At 37.8% G+C, this 21,788-nt stretch overlaps 1 protein-coding gene across 3 annotated transcripts in view; it reads right to left on the reverse strand.

Annotated features, from left to right (window-relative positions):
* Positions 1-6,574: 6,574 nt before the first annotated feature.
* The window catches only part of RUNX2 (RUNX family transcription factor 2), a 260,435-nt gene continuing 245,221 nt past the window's right edge, over positions 6,575-21,788 (reverse strand). For all 3 annotated transcript variants that reach the window (XM_070732444.1, XM_070732446.1, XM_070732445.1), the window contains one exon: positions 6,575-7,489. In XM_070732444.1, the coding sequence (XP_070588545.1) occupies positions 6,780-7,489 (710 nt within the window). In that variant the 3' untranslated portion in view covers positions 6,575-6,779. The remainder of the gene's footprint in view (positions 7,490-21,788) is intronic.

The following is a 21,788-nucleotide window of genomic DNA, read 5'->3' on the forward strand; positions in this document are numbered from 1 at the left end:
TAATGATGATGTTTATTGATCGATTTGATTAACAACTGTGGAAAAAAGGTCATAAAATTGAGCATGGCCTTGCTTAGCAATTGGAATTCTGAGCCCAGTTGTGATCATTAGTCACAGACTACCTATATGCAGGAGTGGGCAGCAGGCAGGATGGGGTGGAATGCAGTTCCACTGGCGGAAATGAAACTGCATGTGCAGCTCCAGCTGATCAGCGGCAGTCACTTCCTGGCTCGGCTCTCCTTTTTCTCCCTGCTGCTGCTGCTGCGTCTGTGCTCCTTGCTTTTTTCCTCTTTCCTCCTTCCTGGCCTCAGATGAGCTTCCCTCTCTCCTGCCTGGCTCCCCTCCAGCCTCACACATCCACCTCCCATCTGAGGTGCAAGCAGAAGGCATGGGTAGACGTGGCATGGCAGCATTTATGCTTCTGGCAGCACCCGTTCGTCTAGCTACCCAGCCTGAGGCAGGGGGTGACCCAGGAAGGAGAGCGTGGGAAACATGAAGCAAATTGTCACCCCAGCGAGCGACACTGGTAAGGTTGTAAGTTGAGGACTTAATAGTTCGCTTGAATGGTGATGATCGTTCAAGCCACTCCCACCTGGTCACGTGGCCAGCAAGTGTGGCAGTAAAAATTTTGGCTGTCCATTACTGCCTATATGTTCTTGATGCAAAACATATGGGTTCATGCTGTCCCATATTCTTCTTTTGAATGAATTACTTCCTCATGTCATATACTTTGCTCCTCTCCACTGTTTAGGAGCAGCTTTTCAAGGTAGAAATGCTCTTAATCCCCTTCATCATAGGTGTTCCAGGAGGATACCATGACTGATGGTATCAAAAATATTGTTGTGAGCCACTCTAAGTCTCCATAGAGGGGCGGCATACAAGTCTAATGAATTAAATTAAATTAAAAGCAACCAAGAAATCTAATAAAAGCACTTCCGCCCTCAAAGTCTTGAAAGAGGAAATCTACTTGAGTAAACAAGTATTTTTCAATCCCGTGCCTAGGCTTGAACTGGAACAGAAAACACATTTCCTCTGGAGTTAAATCCCCAGCAAATGATCAACAACCATCCCTAAAAAGGAAAAGCTAGACACTGGGCAATCATTATCAAACAGCCCTGGATCCAGGAACCTTCCAAGATGCTAGTATCATCCCTTCCTAAAGCACTGACAATCTCCCAATCTAGGTTGTCCCACAAAGCACAGAAGGTATATAGGCCAAGCACACATGTGGCAGGGATCATACTAAAGAGCACCTTATCCATTTCCTGATAAGTCACAGACTGTAACAGTGCAGTCAGGAGTTTTAAACAACTGTATTGGCAAACTGGTGAGCCAAAGAATCACAGTGAGCAAACAGACAGGTCTTCCTGAACATCTTTTTCTATTACGGAATGAATTACTATCAATAAGGCAGCTGGCTGACAGCCCATGAATGTAATAAGAGAGAAGTAATGGTGCTTTGTTTATTATATATTGCTAGAGGCTCCAGAGAGAATCAGTGGAATTTCCACACAGATAGTTGGGAATTTCCCCAGGTACTTTTCAGGACTATTAGGCACCTGGACAGACGTTCTAAGGGATCCCATCCTGCAGTGACACAGAGTACCAGTTAACCTTAGTTGCACCAGGAATTTGTCTGACCATTGCCATGGGGTACGTGGAATGCCTTTCATATTTATATTATCACACAAGTGTTGCAAGATGAACTCTAAGGCATAACTATGCTCATGTGTCAGACAAGAAATTAATTGGGTAACTGTGTGGTTCCTATGGAGGTCATGAAATTGAAAGCTTTCCCAGATATCTTTGGTTCCTATGAAATCAAAAATTTTCCCAGATACCACTCTCCAACCCCAAATACTCCAATATCAACCTAGAGATGAGTGACTAGTGCAAATAGCTGTGAAGGGCAAGCTAGCACCATTTATTTATTTATTTATTTATTTATTCATTCATTCATTCATTCATTCATTCATTCATTTATTTATTTATTTATTTACTTATTTACTTACTTACTTACTTACTTATTTACTTACTTACTTATTTATTCATTAATTCATTCATTCATTTATTTATTCATTTATTTATTCATTTATTGGTCCTGGGTTGGGCCTAGAGGCAAAAAGGAGCTGTGATGTTCCTTCAATATACCAGGGTGATCCGACATAAAAAAACATATAGCCCCTCCCTGGTACAGAGCTGGAAGGGATCAGGTTTGATGGCTCAACTGCTAATTCTCTGCCTTACAAGGCAGAGGCTACCAGATCGAATCCCAGTAAGGAAGGGTGTGGCTAGCTGATGAGGCCAGAACAAGGCCAAAATGGGACCATCCTAGTCTCCCTTAATTTTAAAATTCCAGCTAAAAACATTTAACACATACAGAATATAGTTGTCGGCTATAAATAAATTAACTGCCTTGAAATGGTCCTGGGTTGGGCCTAGGAGCTGTGACGTTCCTTCAATATACCAGGGTGATCCGACATATATATATACACACACACACACATATACACACACACACACACACACACACACATATTATATGGGGCAAAACCCGAACTCAGAACAATCTACACACACACACACACACACACACACACACACACACACATATATATACACACATAGTAAAATACATGATGAAGGTTATAGAGGAGATATTCATAGTAAAATATATCTATGAAAGAATATAAAAGAAGATATAGTAATAGAACATATCAATGAAAGAATAGAAGAAGAGATATAGGAATAGAAGAAAGGTATGGGAGATATAGGAGAGCAATAGGACAGGGGACGGAAGGCACTCTAGTGCACTTGTACTTGCCCCTTACTGACCTCTTAGGAATGAGGTCAGTATTGGAAATAAAATAGGAACTAGTCAAGATCATAAAGAATACATGGATACATGTTTTATAAATTCAATCCCAATTTGTCTCTTGCCACAACTTTACTGAATGAAGTTTCCGAACCATCTTCAAGGGTATTGCAACAATCTAAAGTAATTATCAGTGCATAGATGAATGTTACAAGATTACTTACTTCAATAGATTGCCACACAAAGGGGCTCATGGGGTATATCTTGTTCTATGGAATCAACTCCCCCCCCCGATGTCCATACTGCCCCCACCCTGCTGGCTTTTCATAAGGCCACGAAGATCTGGCTATGCTGGCAGGCCTGGGGGAACCTAAATCAACCACTAGCTTGACTATGTGTATGAATCTGTATGAATGGCAACTATGTGTGTTGCTGAAATGTCTTTTTGGAAATTAAAGTTTAGAATTTTTTTCTTAACTTCTTTTCATTTTTATTGTTATTTGTAATTTATATTACAAATAATTGTAATTGTAAATTGTAAATAATTGTAATTGTAAATTGTAAATAATTGTAATTGTAAATTGTAAATTTGTAATTTATATTACAAATTGTAAGCTGCCCTGAGCTTTGGGATTGGGTGGCATAGAAGTATAAAAAACAAACAAAGAAACAAATAAATAAATAATCCATCCATAACTGGCACACCAGCCTAAGGTAGTGAAATGTTCTTCATGTCACAGAGGCCATTTGTGCTTTCAGCATTATGGATAAATTCATAAACACCCCTAAAACATTAATCCTTGGAAAGAGGGAAAGCAATCCTATTTAAAACATATTGAAGCCAATCATTCTAGGCACAGAAGCTACCCACTAACAGCATTTTTCTTATTTGGATGGAGATCAGTTTGCCCGCCCTTATACAACCAGGCCAATGGTGGGTTGCTGATGGTTCGGACCGGTTCGCACGTACTGTGATAGAAACTTCCATCCGCTTGCCGAATTGGCACTGAGTTTAAATCACTGAGTTTAAATCACTGAGTTTAAATCACTGTCAATGAGTTTAAATCACTGTCATCTTTGGATTCAATTTAAAGGAGAGATGGTATCAGAAGGAATGTTATTACTGGTTCCCTAAGGTCATCTTTAGAAGACCTCTTCCAGGAACAAACTGAATCATGGCAGCGAGCTTCAATGAAGTTTTCCTTCATTATTCTTCCCCAAACCATTTTAAATTGTCCTCCAAAAAAGGTATGCCTGCTGCAATCTCTCCTGTGGGAAGTTGATTGGAATCTTTTTTGTAAGCCAAGATCAGATTACAGTATATCAGATTAATTCAAAACTATTTCACAGCTGTTTTTAAAATCCTGCTTTACAAGTGAAGAAACCTTATTTTAACCATGTATGCAAAAGGAGAAATGAGAACTATATGAGCATACATACAATCTTAGATTCGTTTGTTGAAGCAAAAGTATGACAATTTAACCAAATCCATAAATCTCCATTAGTGATTTACATAAGGAAAATAAATCAAGTCACACAGTCCTGTAACTTATCAGCAATCAAGAAAGTGGAGGCAATTTGGCAAACATTTCACTTAGTATGATTAGCCAAAAAATCAAGACGGTTTTGTTTTTTAGAGTTAATTCCAGTTCATAATTATTTAAAAGGCAGATGATAAGAATAAGTTATGATAAACATCATTTTCATATTCAGAATTTATTCTTTGAAATAGGTTTTATAAAATGTTGCTCATCAAGTAATGGTTGGTAGCTTTCCCTATTTTAAATATGAGTAATTTTGTAAATATTTAAACAGAAATAACCGCTTACCACTTAACCCAATATATGTATCTCATTTGCTTTGGATATTAGCATTGCTTCTACTCTATTGATGGCAATGCTATTCTTTCTTGTTTAAAGGGAACAGCTCCTAAACACTAGGTTTAAAACAATCAGGAACACAAAGAATCATGGTAGTGTCCTCTTTTGCCCTTATGTCAGTGTAACTTTCATAAAATATTTAACCCTGTGTAAACAGCGCTCTAATTTATTTTGGGCATATCTCAAGCCATTTAGATAAACCAAACTGTTTTATAATTTAGCATTAGAAGTATTGAAAAATACCCTCAGCCTATTTTAAATAATGTTGATTATTAGGTTTTACTACATTTTTTTCAGGCTCACAAATATATTTGACTGGGTTCCTTTAAAGATAACTTATCTTCAGTTAGTATTGCATATCTATTATTTTGTAGCTTGGCCTTCGGAGCGTTTGATTTCTTATCTGTGGAAGGATTGAAAGGGTTTCTGCTTTGAACTAGAATGGGCCAGGGAAATTTTACAGCTTAATTAACTATGTTGGGAAATCAGATGCTGCATTTAAAAAGTATTAATCAGAAGGCTACGGAGATTCTCCGTTATCCAGGTTATGACAATCAGGACTGAAAATCTCCATTGACAACTAGGAATACACTTGACAGCTATTAATCAGAAGCTTTTTAGAAACTCTATCCTGAATTTTTGATTTAGTCTTAAATGTTGTTTGAGTGAAAGCTGTGCCACTATACAAATGCAAGATGAAGCCTCAATGCCACATATGCATGGGGTATACCCTGCCAAATCAGCTTCTATTGTCATTGCACTGAAAATCTAATTTGTAGATGAATCTCCTTTGCTGATCTAGAGGATTTGCAGGGCCAGCCAACTCAACAGTTTAATCTGTCAGAAATACTTTTATCCTTTTGTGTTTCACCTTTCCGATAATATAACATTCAGGTAGCTTATAGCAATGCAAAAATACACACCATGAAATATAATAATGAAAAACACTATTAAAATTGAGGCAATGCCTAAATTTTGCAAGCAAAAAGCAAAAGCTCTGGGAAAGTGGTGGGATCTTGCTATTTCTCTAGTACTGGGCAAGTGGGGAGCAAAGGTAGCATTCCCTTTGACAGTTCATTCTGCAGACTGGAAATCTTATGGAAGAAGACCTTCTCTCACAGTCCATTTCTGCAGTCAACTTTCAGTCAGATTCTGGTGCCAGGAGTCTTCAAAAGAACCTTTCCTGCTAATTGCAGCTTGTTCTCCCTCGTCCAGCATATTATTCAGTTTCAGTGAGTTGAGGGATTGTTGCTTTTTTTTAAATCAAGGAAATGAGAGTTGAGAGTCATCAACATAACCTGATGATTAGTTGAACTGTGGGTTGGATAAGATGATCTCAGAGTTTCCTTTTAATTTTGTCCTTCTAACTAGCAGGGTTGCACTCCCCTCATCTATTGCTAGCATAAGTCATACATATTCCAACTCAATTCCCAAATGTATTAGATCTGTATAATGAGTTTCATTCTGATGTTTCTAGAACTTAAGGCCACACTTTCCTGATCATCTTACCCTGAAATGGAAGATTGAAAAGTGGCCTATAATTACAAAGATCCAGATCCAAGAAGCACTTTCTAAATAGATAGTGGTGCATGTTTTTAATGTTCATTTAGGAAACATTAGTCAACCAAACAATCCCCTCTCCCCCACCCATATCCATGTGCCTTGTTCTTAATCTTAAAACATAAGAGCTGGAAAGACTCAAAACAGACAAGGCCAGCAGTTTCCAGGATTATCTTTCTATGACCTGCTCCAATACTAGAATCTGCTCACAGGGAGCAATTTTTGTACTTCATTCATATTGAATGAGTTTGTATGAGTTTGTACCGTACTCATCTCAAATAATGTAAGAGGCAGGAAAGAAAAAAGAAAAACATATATTGTGTGTACCAATGACTTTATTGATACTGATACAGTTTTGAGGTCTGCATTCCAAGAGAAGAACAAAAAGCCTGAGAATCTACCTAACCTCTCCTGTATCAAGGGTCAGGCAAATTCCCAGAAATCGTTCCTGTAACTATGTTTCATACAGTCTTTCATACCAATCGGTCTGTTTTTCTAGTTAGAAGATGCAGACATTTCCTCTTTTACAAGTCTTGCACGTTTGTGGAATCCTGTTGAGTTGTGCAAGATGAGGCAAGATGGCTAAGAGCCCTTGCTATGATGGAAAGGTGGTGGTTCATTGTCTTCAATTCTGACAGGATGTTTCCTAGAGTGGTAGGTACCTGCTCAGAATGCGGGGGAATGTCCTGAAATGGGGGTGGTGAACAAACTGACTCTGGAGGCTGCTGCTTGATGAAACCAGCATGAACATTCTCCCCTTCACTGAGTCCTGGTAAATAGGTGCTTCCACACCGCTTCATGTGCTCCGGTGGGCCTGTTTCAAGAGTTGTTTGTTCTTCTTCCTTCCCTCTCTTTGTGGTGGTCATCACTGAGGCAAGATATGGAAGCCAGTCAATAAGGTGTGGGCCATGGCTAGGTGACACAGCAATATTTGGAGGTGAGTAAATCCGGGATTGTGTAACTGAAACAGAGGCAGTTGGTGTTATGGTGGAAGGAAGACCAGAATGTAGGGAGGAAATGGAAGCAGGAGGTGGGTTCAGTGAGCCAGAAACAGATACTTGTGATGATTCAAGGTTCAGGGCCATAGTAGAGGTAGGCTGTGGTGAGGGAAATATGGAAACCTCACAACCAAATGGAGGAGATGGTGAAGGAGGAGCTGTGAGCGTTGCAGGATCTTCAGAAGATGATGGTGAAGCAGTGGCAGAGGGAGTATCTGGAGTGCAAGGCTCAGAATCTGCAAAAGAAACAAGAATAACCATCCCAGGAAAAATATTGTATAAAACAACAATCACAGTCAGTCAAGGTAGATTTTTAGAACAGATATTTGGATTCTAAAACAAATATTCCTCTTGAGAAAAACCTTAAACCTGCAGAATGAACAATTCCAGCTTCCTTTGGATTAAAATCAGATATTATTCATACCTTTCTCTCCTATGCCTAAATTTACTTTTTTCAAGCTGGGAGAAAGATATGATTATTAAAAAGAAAATTACAGAGCAACAGTAGTTCACTATGACACAAGTTCATCATAAAACAGCTCCCACTTCCAATCATCTCTGAAAGATTATTATCTCAGATTGAGGGAATCAGAAAGAGTCTCTTCTTAGAAGAAAATACTCTTTTTGTTGGCTTTTAGATGGGCCAAGAGGGAGAAAGAGAACAGAAGATATAAAATGTGGCCTGAATGTGAAAGAAACAAAGCATTTTGTTAATGTCTCTGGAAAATGGATTTCCAGCAATTCTAGCTCAACCCCCCCCCCCCCCGCCAAAGATACATGTGTTACTCACCAGAAAAAAACTCTTTACAATCTGTTTGACTAACTTTTCCAGTTCTTTGAGCCATGGTGAAAATGCAGAATGTAAATTTTATAAAATTCTGCATTCTGCAACCATGTTTACAGATAGTTTGAAACCTGATAGTGCCCACCATTTTCCTTCTTCATAAATAAATAAATCCTCCATCTAGGATCAGCATTACCATAGATAGCACTACCATAGATACTATATTTCTGGTCCAGAGTACCATATCCTTCTGGTGCTAAAGTCAGGCCACTTCCCTGTAACTTGTCTAACCATTCCAGGCACAGGAATGAGAAGTACTTTATACAAAGTACTTTAGGCTTTGTTTCTGTATAGAAGCAAAAACTCTAAAATGATGGGAATCAGAAAAAGAAACAAATAGCAGCAATTGTGATGAAGCTGATGATACCAAAACAAAACAAAATACTGTAGAATTAAAAAGCAATTTGCAATAAGAAAACTGTCCCTTGGGAAATAACAGGAATTGCAATTTCGTCTCAAAAATTTAAATTGTGTGCTATTTTAAATTTAATTTCTTGAGCTGCAAAGTTGCACTGTGATGCTAAAAGTGGACATGGATACAATGATTTTCTGTGTAGTTTCCAGATCCTTGTTCTGAATTCCGTTCTATAGCCACAGAGACACAGTTTTCCTGGATTCTGACTGTTGATCAATTAGCAGCAGAACTCCTGATCTAGTTGCTTTTAGGGCATCATATATATAGCAGTGATGGCAAACCTTTTTTGGCTCGCAGGCCAAAAGGGTGTGCATGTGTGTGCCCATACCCATGCTCTCCCCCTGCACATGCACCCAACCCCTGTGCTACCCCCATGTATATGCATGCCCCCCACACTGCCCCCCTACACATGTGCACAGGCCTGACAAGGGACTCCTAAAGCCTGGGGATGGCGAAAAATGGCAAAATGGGCCAAGTTTGGAAATTAATTTCTGGTTGGCCCATTGTGCCATTTCTTTGTCATTTCCAGACTTCAGGAGGCTTCCCTGAAGCCTGGGGTGAGTGAAAAAACCCAAAAAGAAGGCCAAAAACCAACTGACCAATATGTGCATGCGTGCTGGAGCTGACATAGGGCAATGCCTTGCATGCCCTCTGATATGCCTCTGTGTGCCACCTGTGACACATGTGCCGTAGGTTCGCCATCATGGGTCTATAGTCTTATATCAATAGTTTATCTAATTCTCTAGCATAGAAATCTTTGGAGAAAAGATTGCCAGTTGAATCTATTGTGCATTGTCATGTTAATGATAACAATGCAGGTATTCTTTAATATTGTTACACCCTGGGAAGCTGCATCATCGAACATACTGAAGACAATCCTAAGAGAAATCTACTTTCTCTGTTTGTCATTTAGGAAAAGTGGTATGATTGCTTAAGGATATCTTTGAATAGTTTGCCTTGTAATTGGGTAGTGTAATAAAGGGGCATTTCATTGTCTTCTGCGGTTAATGTGAGCAGTTGGGACACATATTTTAAATTGACTTAAGGTGAGTCCCTTCAACAAGCATTTGCTTGTTCTATGTTTGTTCTTTTCTTAATATTATTCATCAGATTGGCCTTGACAGTAAGCAAATAGTAGTCCATAGTCATCTAAGGCAATTACACTGAAGTGCTGGGAACAATATCAGCAGTCTACTTCTCTCCTCTTGTATGTCTATCATTTCCATATGTCTATTGTTTTACAGTATTTATATTTGTCTTTGTGTGGAGTCATAAGTTAAGCCTGGATTTGCTACTCTGGATTGGGCTTGGCTCAATTATGGTTAAATGAGTTATGATTAAGCAAAGAGGAATTCCCATTATTTAAAACATTTGAATGTATGGAGTACTGTACAGTGATTTTGAAACATGACTGTTTGGGTTTTTTTAACCCAAGCTCATAGGCTAAAGCAAAACTCACAACTGAGAGAAGAGAGAAATTGTCTAAGAAACCAGACTCCAAGGAAACCTGACAATTGAAGTAGCTGACTATGAGCAGGCAATGCTAGCTAGTAGAATTCAAGTATTAAGCAGACAAGGATTTAAAAGGCTACAAGCAGAGATCTAACCAACATCAACGTCAACAAAAGTAGTCTTTGAAATATCTGAACAGCATCCATAACTCAACAGAACCAGTGTATATAAACAGTCTAATTCTTTCTAAAAAGAAACATTTCATTTCCTTATGTAAAGTATTTTTTTCAAAACATTTTTATTTTTAATTTAGAATATTGAGTGTTAAAAAGTACAAAGGATTTGATTCAAAATTTTATAGTGGCAACACAGTGGTCACATTTTCACTTTGCAGTCCTAAATTTCCTTCCTATAAGTAGGTCACTACCCATCAGCCTATTGCGGCAGATGCGAAATAAGTAGTGTTGGGTGAACCCAACGAAGTTCAGGTTCGAACTCACCCAAACTTTGCTGTGAAGTTCGGGTGAGTTTGACGAACCCGAACCCAAATTTTTGCTTGTAGCAAGCTGCTGTGGTGTCCTTTTCTGTAAAAATAAACAAGGAGGTGGGGAATTCCCCACCTCCTTTTGCTTCCTTTTATTTTTACAGAAAAAGATGCCACAGCGGTGTATGCCGCCCTGAGTCTGTGGAGAGGGGCGGCATACAAATCAAATCAAATCAAATCAATCAATCAATCAATCAATCAGAGATGGGAAATCCCATGAAGGGATTCTGGGGGTGGGGTTTTGACATCACAGAGACTCCTTCCTCCCCGTTTCGGCTGGCTACGAAGTAGTCTCCGTGTCGTCAAAGCCCTGCCCCCGAAATCCCTTTGTGGGATTTCCCACCTCCTTTTTGCTTGCAGCACCGCAAGCAAAAGGAGGTGGGAAATCCCACGATGGGATTCCCCACTATCCTCCTGGGCGGCGGCTTTTCGCGGTGTTCAGCTGAACCCAAACCCGAACCTGAACTTTACACGAACATTTAAAAAAGTTCGGGCTCAAGTTTGGCATGCCGAACACTGCAAAGTTTGGCACAAACCCGAACTTTGCAGGTTTGGTTCACCCAACACTAGAAATAAGCACACAGATTACAGAGCTTGGGAGAATGACTTATTTGAATAAGTTTTGAATACAAAGTTTTTCTTTCTTGTTTCATTTTTTTTGCAGAAAGAAGGGGTGTTTTCTTCTTCCCTTCATTTTTTTTCCAGTCAATCTCAGCAGAAATAGCACAATGTCGGCATGACATTATTCATTCTGAATTCCTGTGTGAAAGTGGGTGTGGTAGAGTTTATCCAGATAGCAATCAGGAACCAAACTATAGTACCATTTACAATATATAAACCAACATGAGAGAGAAAACTATCAGGCTAGAGAAGCAGGACTCTAAAACAAAGAAAAACATCTAGCAAGTATTCCTTAGAATTGTTTTCCTGAGCTTTCTACCAAATTCTACCCTATCTGCCATTTTATCTGAAGTTTTGGCAATCTCCAGTTCCAGGAAAAAGAGGGCAAAGTATTTAGAGAACCAACAGTTGGGCAGTTGAGACCATTCTAATTTGCTCAATGATTCACCCACTCCCACCCCATAAATCCTCCCTTGTGCATTAAAGTGCAAAGAAAATCTTGCTGATGTTTTTAGTGGTTTTGTATTTTTTCTGCTCTGTATAGTTTTACTTTGCTCACTTTTAATGCTTATGCTTCTAGCACATTCTGTTCTTGTTCTGTTTCAGTTTTGTTTTGTCTTATTTTTGTACGTACCCTGGTCTTAGACTACAACAATAAATATTTGATTGGACTTAAGTTCATGTCTTCCAGAAAAACTTTGTTTTTAGCCTCCATAGAGATCTCTCAAATTACCCACAGATTAAACAATAGCCACCAAATGCTATTTGCTACAGAATGTCTAATAATTCATATTATTGATTTCCTTCACTATAGTATAGCCCAGTTAGGGGTTATTGCTTTTAAATGAAATTGGAAAAGTTCATTAAAAACTTTTTCTGACTGTCTGAAATTGATTGATCTGCTGTTGTTTTATAGAAAGGGTGCTGCTACTAAGGACAATATATCATTTTACAATCCTACATAGATTACTCTAAAGTATACGTCAGACTATCACAAAGCATCGATGTATCATATTCAGTCCCCCCCCCTGATGAATAGAATAAAAAATCAAAGTGATGTAAGATAGGATATGAGCTCACAACTATTGATTTGACTAAGTATGCAAAATGAGAATTAGAGACTATTCCATATTCAGTGGATACTCTATTTCCCAGCATTATTGTGTGTATGTGGAGCAATAATAAAAACCATGATTCAAACCTGAAAAGAAAAAAAATGACTCACTGAAATGTCTGTTAATTAATCGGTTTAAATTTTCCTATAAAGTGAGAGATTTAAAAAAATCTACAGAGCTGAGGTGAACCTAAAACTGAAGGCAGCAGGGGAGGGTGGCCCAGGGAGGAGGAATGTACAAGACCTGGGCCAGGATGCCACGTCAAATTATTGTGGGGAGAAAGTCCAAAGAGCCTAATTATTTTTTTAAACACTATGGGGTAAACTACAATTGCTCATAAAATCTAGGTTTGACTTTGCTCTTAGATTTGTGGGAAGTCTTTAAAGTTTCTGCCACTTGGACTTTTAGCCATATATCAGTCAACTGACTGTTTGATTGGTGGTTAATGCTATTCACATTACATTATAGAGCTATGAGCTGAGATCAAAATCAAAAACAGCAGGCACAGAAATGTACCAAAAAGTCTGTGCAAAGCATTCAGACTGGTTGCTGGTACATATTTAAAAATTACTTTGTAGTTATTAAAGAGAGGTACGTGAAATTAAATGCGTAATGTGTTTATGTGTGTCTTTGTGTGGGGAGATTACAATTCAAGATGTTTTATGAGGCACCCTACTAAATCTGACTTTAAAATAAGACAAGCAGTTCCTTCTTTTTATTACTTTATTGATGTGTCTGAAGTGTGGCTGGAGAGAGTAATTCTGGCACCCTCAAGAATAACTAGAGTGCCAGAAAGAAGTCCAAAGGGTTACCTCTTTTACAGAAAAAGGGAAACTGCCCAGTTTGCTGTAAGAAATGAGTGTTTGCCTTTAACAAGACTTGAAAATCAAGGATTCAGCCAGCTGGGTAGCCAATGTAAGCTCAAAAGTGTTAGAACTCAAGATCAGGAAGAGTGGGGACGCCACTGGGAATGTGAGGATAGACAGTCTGACGGTGGGGAAGAACTGAGGTGAAACTTTCTGAAGTTCATAAATGAGTCAACAGATGAATGAGCTCATCATCTGGTTAGAAAGAAAGAAAAATGGCCTCCCGAAGCAAATTGAATTATTTTTCCATATACCTATTGATGAATGAAATAAGATAAATTAAGCAGAGAAAGGAAAAGAATTGGATTTGTTTGAAGATACATGTGTTTGCCACCCATTACAATATTTCAAAGGAAAGTGCAGAAAGAGAATAAGCACCAGTAAGCCAAAGGAACTACTAAAGGCATGAGGTAAAAGTAAAAGAAATTAGCTAAATCTATCTTACACCAATACCATTTATTATTCTTGCCTGTATTTTGGGATTTTTGGCTAATCTTCATTGATGGAGGTATTTCCACCATTTCCATGAATTTCTTCATATGATGCTCTTCTTTTTCTTTTTAATTTTTTTTCACTTTTTTCATTTTTTTTAAGGAATTTTTCCCCCTTTTTCCCTTTTCCCCTTTTTCATCTTCCTCTTTCCTCTGACATAAAAAACCAATTCTCTTCCCCTAGATTTATTTTGTGATTCAATCTTTATACATATTTTCTAAATGACTGAACCACCTCAACATACTTCATCATATAGTCACTCACTTTTGCATTCAATCCACATTCATTCATTCATTATCCATTGATTCTTAACCTTGCCTCTTTCTATTTTACTTAAGTACTATATTCTCATTATATTTGATTGAACATACCCAACTTTCACATGCATGTAACAAAACATTCTTACAAACAACTGTTTTTGCTAACTAACTTTTTAAACCAACATTTGTACATCTTAACACTTCCACCCTTCCACCTCTCACAATACTAGACAACACGGTATCAACAGTAGAGATCTTCAAATTTCTAGATTCTATCATATCTCAAGACCTAAAATGGTCACCTAACATCAAAAACATCATTAAAAAAAACACAACAAAGAATGTTCTTTCTGCGCCAGCTCAGGAACCTCAAATTGCCAAAGGAGCTGCTGATACAGTTCTACAGAGGAATCATTGAGTCTGACATCTGCACCTCTATAACTGTCTGGTTTGGTGCTGCAACCTAATAGGACTGACACAGACTTCAGAGGATAATCAGAACTGCAGAAAAAACAATTGCTGCCAACCTGCCTTCCATTGAGGACCTGTATACTGCACAAATCAAAAAGAGGATGGGGAAAATATTTACTGACCCCTCACATCCTGGACATAAACTGTTTCAACTACTACCCTCAAAACGTCACTACAGAGCACTGCATACCAAGACAATTAGACACAAGAACAGTTTTTTCCCGAATGCCATCACTCTACTAAACAAATAATTCCCTCAACACTGTCAGACTTTTTACTAAATCTGCAGTTCTATTCTACTAGTTTTTCTCATCATTCCTATCATTCTTTTCCTCCTACTTAGGACCATATGACTGTAACTTGTTGCTTGTATCCTAAGATTTTTATTAATATTGATTGTTTCTTCGTTGCTTATTTGACCCCTATGACAATCATATGACAATCATACCACATGATTCTTGACAAGTGTATCTTTTTCTTTTATGTACTCTGAGAGCATATGCACCAAGAAATATTCCTTGTATGTCCAATCACACTTGGCCAATAAAATTGTATTCTATTCTGTTCTATTGTCTATCCATTTTCCAGATATATTTTTTCTGAGATAGGAAGTGCCCCAAAGATCTGCTAAAACAACATCTATTGAATTCTAGAACGTTTCTGATTGTGTGATAGCAATGCATTAAATTTAGGTATTTTGCTGAATACATAATGCAGTTTTAGCCTTGTCCTATGAGTTTATTTCAATTTCCAACATCCACTAAATTTTGCAAGCTGGAAAATAGGTTCCTCATTAAAAAAAAAAATTTTTGGTCATAAGAGTCACTTTGTTCTTCCTACTGAAATTGGATTAATCTGTAAAACAGGATGGAGAACTTACAATTCTAAGACCTCATGTGGCCTCTGAAGCCCCCAGTAGCTACATTATTTACTGCCAAAAATAGAATAAAAGGCAATGCTTTTGTTAAATCTATCATCTTGGTTTCTCAGAATGTTAAAAAGTATTGGAAGAGCAATCAGATCTACACTGCAGACAACTAGATGACAACTAGATGGCAACAAAGAACTAGAGTTTTCTGTGTTTACTGCCATGTAGTGATTAACCAGAGTTTTACAAACTGGATTTGATTGCATGAATATTGTGTCAAATCAAGATGCTATTGTCCAAAATGTTCTCTCTCTATTTAAAAATAGAAAATAATGAAAGATGATGTTGTTGATATCAGTTCCTCATAACCCATGTAGGGGAGGGGGAGAGGCACAAAACCAAGTGGGAGATGTTGTACTTGGAGTTCCTGGAGAATAAGGGGTTCCAGAACCTGAGAAACAAAGTAGTGTTGACGCATTTTTTGTTTTTTTCAAGTGCAGTTCCTACATGAGCATATTCTGCTTGTATATAGCTGGAACAGAATGTTTCATGTTCCTTCCTCCACTCATGATGCCATTTTAGTATAAAAGTGACTTTTATAACTTTTTTATAACTTTGTGATCAGTGAGACAACTTTTGTCACGCATCCCTATTTCTAGCCAAGGGAATCCATTTCCTCAGGTGTGATGGGATGAATCAACAGATGCTAGGCCCCATGACCAAAGGTCAGATTGGATGGTTAATAGATAGCTGGGGTGAGGATGCAGTAGGGGAAGCCTGATCCCTGCTCATATTGTGATTCTCTTGGACATGTGTGGGTGGGGATAGGTTTGATCTAAAAATTGGTTAAGCCTATTTTAAATCCTGTACTACAGTTTGTGAAGGGGGGGGTCAGAGAGGGAGGGAGGAGTGTTGGGGCAGGTGGAATGGATTAGAGAATTGGCAAACCAGGTCTTGGGGCAGAGAAAGAGAAGGGGAAAGAGAGGTAGGATCCCACGGACAGAGAAAGTACAGGGAGAGGAACAAGTTAAGTCACCTCGTGCTTCTAAATGCCAAGGCTGTTGGTTGACAGACCTAATTTAGATTAACACAGAGATGTAGGGGGAGAGAAAGGAAATTACCGCCCTTGCCTGATTATTATATTTAGTCATAAGAAGGCCAATTGGAGGCTCCCACAAAACCACCGAAAGAGAAAGGTTCTTAAATGGTAAAGTAAGAGAGAAATTTCAATTTGCTATTAAAACAGTTTGAGGATTAGGGACTGTAGTAAGACTATCAGATTTGTGGTGTGAAACTCTGGACAACTACTAGATCAGTGGTTCTCAACCTGGGGGTCGAAGGACTGTTTCACAGGGGTTGCTTAAGACCATGGGAAAAGACAAATTTCCCATGGTGTTAGGCACTAAAGCTTCTATTCCGGCGCTTTGAAACATATTTTTACAATCCAACCAATCAGGCATTTACAGTGAGGGTGTACCTCTGACCTTCCTGCCAATCAGCTTAAAGCTCTGTTGGGAGAATTGGGGCTAGACTTATGGTTGGGGGTCACCACAACATGAGGAACTGTATTAAGGGGTTGCGGCATTAGAAAGGTTGAGAACCACTGTACTAGATAATAGCAGATCTGGTAGTCCAACATCACATAACAAAACAAATCCCTCTTTCTCTCCTTTAATTCTCTAGCTATGGGTTAATAAGCCCTCTTCCAGAATGAACTTTTATGATACATATAAAAAAACAGTAATTTGAAACACAATACATGGAAAGTTGCAAATGTAAAAATTTGCGGTGGAACAATTCCAGAATATTCCAAGGCCTTAGGTTAGATGGAGAAGTTGAAAACAACTTCTTGGGAAAAAGCAGTGATAAGTAATTATATATTTTTTTCTAAGAAAATAACCCCCTTACACAGATAGTCCTCAATTTACAAGATTTTATTTAGTGACTATTTGAAATTACAAGAGTCTTGAAAAAGTGACTTCTGATCATTTTTCACACTATTGCAGCACCTCCATGATCATGTGATAAAAACTGAAATGTTTGGCAACTGAGTTTATGATGGTTGCAGGGTCATGTGATCCCCTTTTGATTTCTGACAAGCAAAATCAATGATGAAGTCAGATTCACTTAATAGCCATGTTACTAACTTAACTGCAGTGATTTTTTTAACAAGAAAGGTCATAAAATGGGATAAATGTCACTTAACAAACATCTCACTGAGCAATAGAAATTTTGAGCTCAATTGTGGTTGTAAGTCAAGGACTACCTGTATTTGTATATTTCTATTGTATTTTTTATTTTTATACTATTTAATTTTGGTATTATTATCTGGGTTTGTTTCATTTTGTTGTACTGTACACCACCCAGAGTTATAAGCCTAGGGATGGTTAAACTATATAGCAAATTACAGAAACAATGTCCCAAACTTTAGGATGTCCACAACAAAGGTTGTATGAGTTGAGGAATACCTGTACTGAGTAGGTTATGGTGCTGTAATGACAACCCTTTAAAATGTATATTTATCAGGGTTCCTGAAGAACTACTGTATTTTTGGTGTATAAGATGCACCATTTCCCTCCCTAAAAGAGGCACACTTTATACTTTGAATGTAGCTTTTTTTCAGCCCTAACTAGCTGCTAACTATCTTCCCAGCTCTTACCTTCAGGCTCTTTCATTGTTTTTCTCTGTGAAGAATGTTTTCCAAGCCCTAAGTCTTTGCAGGGTTTGTTTCATTGCTCTAACTTGCTCTGAGTAAGTTTCTTTCCAACCCTAACCAGGTGCTAACGATGTTCCCAGTTCTTACCAGATTGCAAGCTCTTTCATTGTTACTCTCTGCCAAGAATGTATTCCAAACCCTGTCTTTGTAGGTGGTTTTTCCATTGCTTTACTTGTTCCAGATATTTCTTCCCAACCCTAACCAGGTGCTACTAATATACCCAAGCTCTTTCATTGTTACTCTCTGCAAAGAATATTTTCCAAGCCCCAAGTCTTTGCAGGTTTTTTCCCCATTGGTCTAACTTGCTCCAAATGTTTCTTTCTAACCCTAACCAGGTGCTAACAATGTTCCCAGCTCTTACCCGCTTGCAAGCTCTTTCATTGTTACACTCTAAAAAGAAGAATGTTTTCCAAGCCCTAAGTCTTTGTAGGGGTTTTTCCATTGCCTCTACTTACTCAGACTGTTCTTGCTAATGATGTTCCCAGTGCTTACTGGCTTGAAAGCTCTTTCATTGTTACTCTCTCAGAATAATTTTTTTAAGCCCTTAACCAGGGGATAAAATAATGTGTTTAATCTGACCAGACTAAGGACACTAGCTAGATAAATACCTGGTAAGCAGATTCTCTTCCCTATTTTTCTCCCCCAAAACTAAGGTGCATCTTATATTCTGGTGCGTCTTATACTCCAAAAATATGGTAATTCACACCAAGATGTAGCCATACAAATAAGAACTATTTTCATTTACAAATGAATTTTTCTTCTTCTCTTCCTTTTCCTTCCTCTACTTGCACCTGCTATCTGAAGAATTTCTACATTTCCACCAAATAGCAAAACTCTAGATGGGTTGTGGCATGACTGGACAGAATGAAAGCAAAATATAGGGCAGAAAATCTTAGAGTTTTGCTAAGAAAGATCAGGAAGTGATTGTAGCTCATGAAATTAGTATCTCAAAACCAGATCAAGAGATAGATCCGCCTGGAGTCCTGATTAACAGATTACAAGGCAAAGAAGATTACCTAATGCAGAGGCTCCTCTGACTACCATTCAGGGACTCAGAAGAAAGAATCTGTCTTTACTAAGAAAGTGCTCCTGTTGCCTTGTTTGCTATTTGCCCATTTGTGGCTCCAGTCCTAACCAGAAATTGCCTGCAAAGAGCTAGGCAACAATTACTTCATCCTCGACCAGGGATCTAAGGATGGTCAAATGCTCAGTGAGCTTCTTTACATTGATATGGAAAAAGCCAAGCAGCTCTGCTGAGTTTTGATGTAACACATGTATCTAATTCTGAAGGCTCCAATCTCTACTTCTGCAAATTTGGCAAACAAAGTTCTTATAAACATTTGCTAGGCAAAATTACCAACTTGCCAAAGAGTATTACAAGAAGAAAGTTTTGTCAGACATTGATAATTTTTTAAAAAACCAACAACTTAAAGAATCAAAGAGACAATCTCAGGAACCCAGAAAGGAAAATGCTAATATAAGTGAACTAAATCAGCAGCTTTACAAGCATCTTCCTGCTTTTTTCATAATTGAACCCATCTGTTTAAAAACTGCTACTTTCCCCCGAATTCATAGGGTTTCTTCCTATTTGTTTCCACTGGAAGTAGACCCTGGGCATTTCCAGCCTCCATTTTTAGGAGCTATAGTTATCAAAGAATACTCCCATTAGCCTATTTTGATGAGATTTCTGCCTTGACTTTTGAATAATTTAATAAAATAACAGCATAATAAAGTAACAGCATAATATTGGAAATTAATATTTCTTATGCAATGTGAGACTAGCATTTAATTATTATTGAAAACTAGAAATCCCCAATTTTTAAAATATAAATAGGTTTTTTCAAAATGTGATCAATTATAAGATTTGGTTTTTAATCTTGACAAAAGTATTACAGTAGTCCCTCGCTACTTCGTGGTTCATCTTTCGCGTATTCCCTACTTCACGGGTTTTCAAATCCATTAAATCCATTGAAAATTTTAAATCCATTAAAAATTTATAAAATTATTCTACAGTACTACTGTACTCTGTTAAAGAAACTGGTAGGATATCACATGTAGTTCCAGTTGAGAAATATTATAGAATGACTGTTTAATGCAAAGGGTGGGTTTTAAAAGTCCAAATACTTGTTAAATACATTAAAAAAATCTTTCCTCTACTTCAGAGAAATTCATTTTTCACGGGTGGTCTTGGAACACATCCCCCGTGAAAAATGAGGGATCACCATATATCAAACATAACCTCACCTTCCCTCATCCCTGCCCCCCCCCCCAAATAGCTTGAGTCGACAACTTTGCTCTGCAATAGTTTAAAATTTAAATAGAATCTTCTAAGTTTCAAAAACATGTTGTCTCAAATGTCCTGATTACTATTGTTGATGGCAGTGGCTCAAAAAGAGCCAGCCAAATAAATAAAAATTCAAAAACAAAGGAACAGTTTTCTAAATTGAAATTAACCTTGGTCATCATGACCTGTATTCTTCCCCAAACTTGTGATCTTCTCCAAAGCCATATCTTGAGTTAGATTTGCCTGTCAACAAAGTAGCTTGAAAATAAGTTCTATGTATTTTATTGGGGGCCCTAGCCACAGGAAATAGTTTTGGCTTTTTCTAGAATAAGGGATAAAGTTCCACTTCTGATTTTTCTTACAAACCAATATTTTTTTCTTACAGCCTTCCTTTGGGCACTGAATGAAAAAAGGATCTGCATGGCACACCAAGCATCATAGAGGTAGCCATCATAGAAAGTTCCAACACGATCAGGCAATATTCCAGATTCCTCTTCACCATATAAGATAATGAGCCACATTGAAAAAAAGGTTATAGTACATGTTATCTTGAGTTTCATACAACAGTCACTAGACTGCAATGACACCTTGATTCTTTTGGTTTCTAATATTCAAATATGCAAGATAGTATTTTGAAGAACAATCCCCTGTTCTTTTGGCTGTGATTTCCAAAATGTTTCATTCAGAGCTTTCAATGCTGATATAAAATATTTTTTCCCCAAACAGTATTGACCTGCAGTAAATCCAGATCACCGACCTATAGCCTGAATGAACATGTGATGTTTCTATTTCCCAACTGGCCTAGCCAGCTCTAGGAAGGAGGCAATAGCAAACCACTTCTAAAAAAGCTTGGCAAGAAAATTGCAATGACTCCAGGCAATCTTTGAGAATCAGACATAAATGAACAAAAGACATAAATGAACAAAAGACTGTTGCTGGGACTTTGAACAAATATATAGTCTTTCTATTAGGGCAACCTATGTTCCTACAGATAAAGCCCAAATCTGATAGCTTTCAAAATCACTTTCATAGTACTCTACCTATCTTACTTGCATTTCTCTGCCTTTCCCAGATGGGTAAAAACATTTTTCCTGGGTTGTGTCAGCTGAAATGGCAACCGACCTCTTAGTGATGGCTGAAGTTCAGTGGATTTACATCAATCAGCCTGATCAATGTTTGTAAAGTGCTTTTCTATCCTAAGATGAAAAGAGTTTATGTAAAAGCCATCATTCATTAAAGCTACTGCCCACAGGTTTAGAAAGCATAATTCCTGATTTAATTGAAGACCACATAAAGAATTCATGGTTAAGATGTTCCTTGCTGAACATACTTCTGTTCCCAATGAAAAAAAATGTATTTTTGTAATTTTCCCACTCTTCATTTCTTATATGGTCAAACTAAAGATTACACAGCTTTAGGATATGTATAAGATATTTCCTGTTCCCTGAAAACCATTTAGTTAGATAGGGCTAAACCAGGTAGCTTCTGACAATTTATGTAAGTGAAGTTTAACAGATTCTATGTAGTCTCTGTTAGTATATTTTGGCAGTACAGTACACTGATTTAATTTAAAATGTTGAAATTCAG

Source organism: Erythrolamprus reginae, chromosome 1 (assembly GCF_031021105.1).
Source record: "Erythrolamprus reginae isolate rEryReg1 chromosome 1, rEryReg1.hap1, whole genome shotgun sequence".
NCBI lineage: Eukaryota > Metazoa > Chordata > Lepidosauria > Squamata > Dipsadidae > Erythrolamprus > Erythrolamprus reginae.